This window comes from Nannospalax galili, unplaced genomic scaffold, assembly GCF_000622305.1.
Source record: "Nannospalax galili isolate Female #2095 unplaced genomic scaffold, S.galili_v1.0 scaffold4918, whole genome shotgun sequence".
NCBI lineage: Eukaryota > Metazoa > Chordata > Mammalia > Rodentia > Spalacidae > Nannospalax > Nannospalax galili.
The window spans coordinates 4943-6293 of NW_008341214.1; the positions used below are offsets into that span (position 1 = coordinate 4943).

The 1351-nt window shown below is 40.4% G+C and overlaps 1 protein-coding gene across 1 annotated transcript in view; it reads left to right on the plus strand.

The window, feature by feature from the left end:
* Positions 1–678: 678 nt before the first annotated feature.
* LOC103737034 (ATP-binding cassette sub-family G member 3-like) overlaps positions 679–1351 on the plus strand; it is a gene marked incomplete at both ends in the record, with an annotated part of 15881 nt that continues 15208 nt past the window's right edge. Inside the window, one exon of the mRNA XM_008836715.2 lies at positions 679–897. Within this exon, the coding sequence (XP_008834937.2) occupies positions 679–897 (219 nt within the window). The remainder of the gene's footprint in view (positions 898–1351) is intronic.

The following is a 1351-nucleotide window of genomic DNA, read 5'->3' on the forward strand; positions in this document are numbered from 1 at the left end:
CCCCTGACTGCTTCTCTAAACTCTACTTATTATGAGATATTCAAAGTTGATTTTATTATTTAAAATATTTTATTAATTACTTTTTATTTTATGTGTATGCCTGTATTGCCTGCATGTGTGTAAGTGCACCCATGTCATGCAATGCCTGTGGAGGCCGGAAGAAAGCATCAAATTTCCTGGAAATGGAGTAATTAACATTTGTCAGCCACCATCTAGGTGCTGGGAATCAAATCAATTCCTCTGCAAGAGCAGTCAGTGCTCTTAACCACTGAGCCATCTCTCCAGACCATAGATGCCAAAATTTAAAAACAATACAAAGCAGGAGATGTGGTGGAACTGAAGTCTGCTTCTCAGCTTAAGTTGTGTCATAATATATTTCTCAAGTAAGACAAATATGCTCTGTCAGCCGTCTTTCTCTTGCTTAATGAGTTTTGAATGATTTTTATGCTCTACTAATTCATGCCTATTTGTCTCTTAGGAAATTGACATCTAATTGGAGTCAATGTATTCAGTTATACCAGCCTCTCATTTCGAGTTCTTATCATAGCAATACATACTGTTTATTGGAAAGGAATCTATTACCACACAGTTTAAAATAATTTTTACGTGTGCTGTCAGTCTGTGTTCATAATCTCGTTTCTCTGGACCATCAACCTACTATTGCTTTTTCCACCACAGAAAGGCAGAACCTCTCCAGATGTCCAATAATGACCCCATCATAATCCCAATGACACAAAGAAGCACCAGTGTCCCTCTTGGAATGAGCAGCAGTGACTTGAAGACAAGTACTGAAGGGGCTGTGTTAAGTTTTCGTAACCTCAGCTATCGAAAAATATGGCAAACTGGCTTTCCACTTCGACGAAAAACATTTGAGAAAGAAATTCTGTCAAATGTCAAGTATGTACATGATCTAAAGAGGCCACTTTATTGCCCTGATTGGGACAGAATTTCTCTACTATCAGTGAACTGCTTTTTTGTGCCTGTGTGTACATGTGCATGTGTGTGTAGGCTAGAGGTCAACCAGGGATGTTGCTCCTCAGGTGCCCTCCACATTGTTTTATCTTTCTGTGTGTGCTTCTGTGAGTGTGGATGTGCACATGCCTTGGGACACATGGAGGTCATAGGCCAACCTTGGGCATTTTCTCTTGTATTACCTTGTTTAAAACAGGGTCTCTTGTTGCTCACTGCTGTATATTCCAGACTATCTGCCCCCAAACTTCTGGGGATTCATCTGTCTTAGCCTCCTTTCTCGCTCTTGGAGGACTGGAATTACAGATTCACTATGGTGTCCAACTTTGTGTGGGTTCTGGGGATTGAATTTAGTTCCTCACCCTTGAACAGCAAGTGTTTT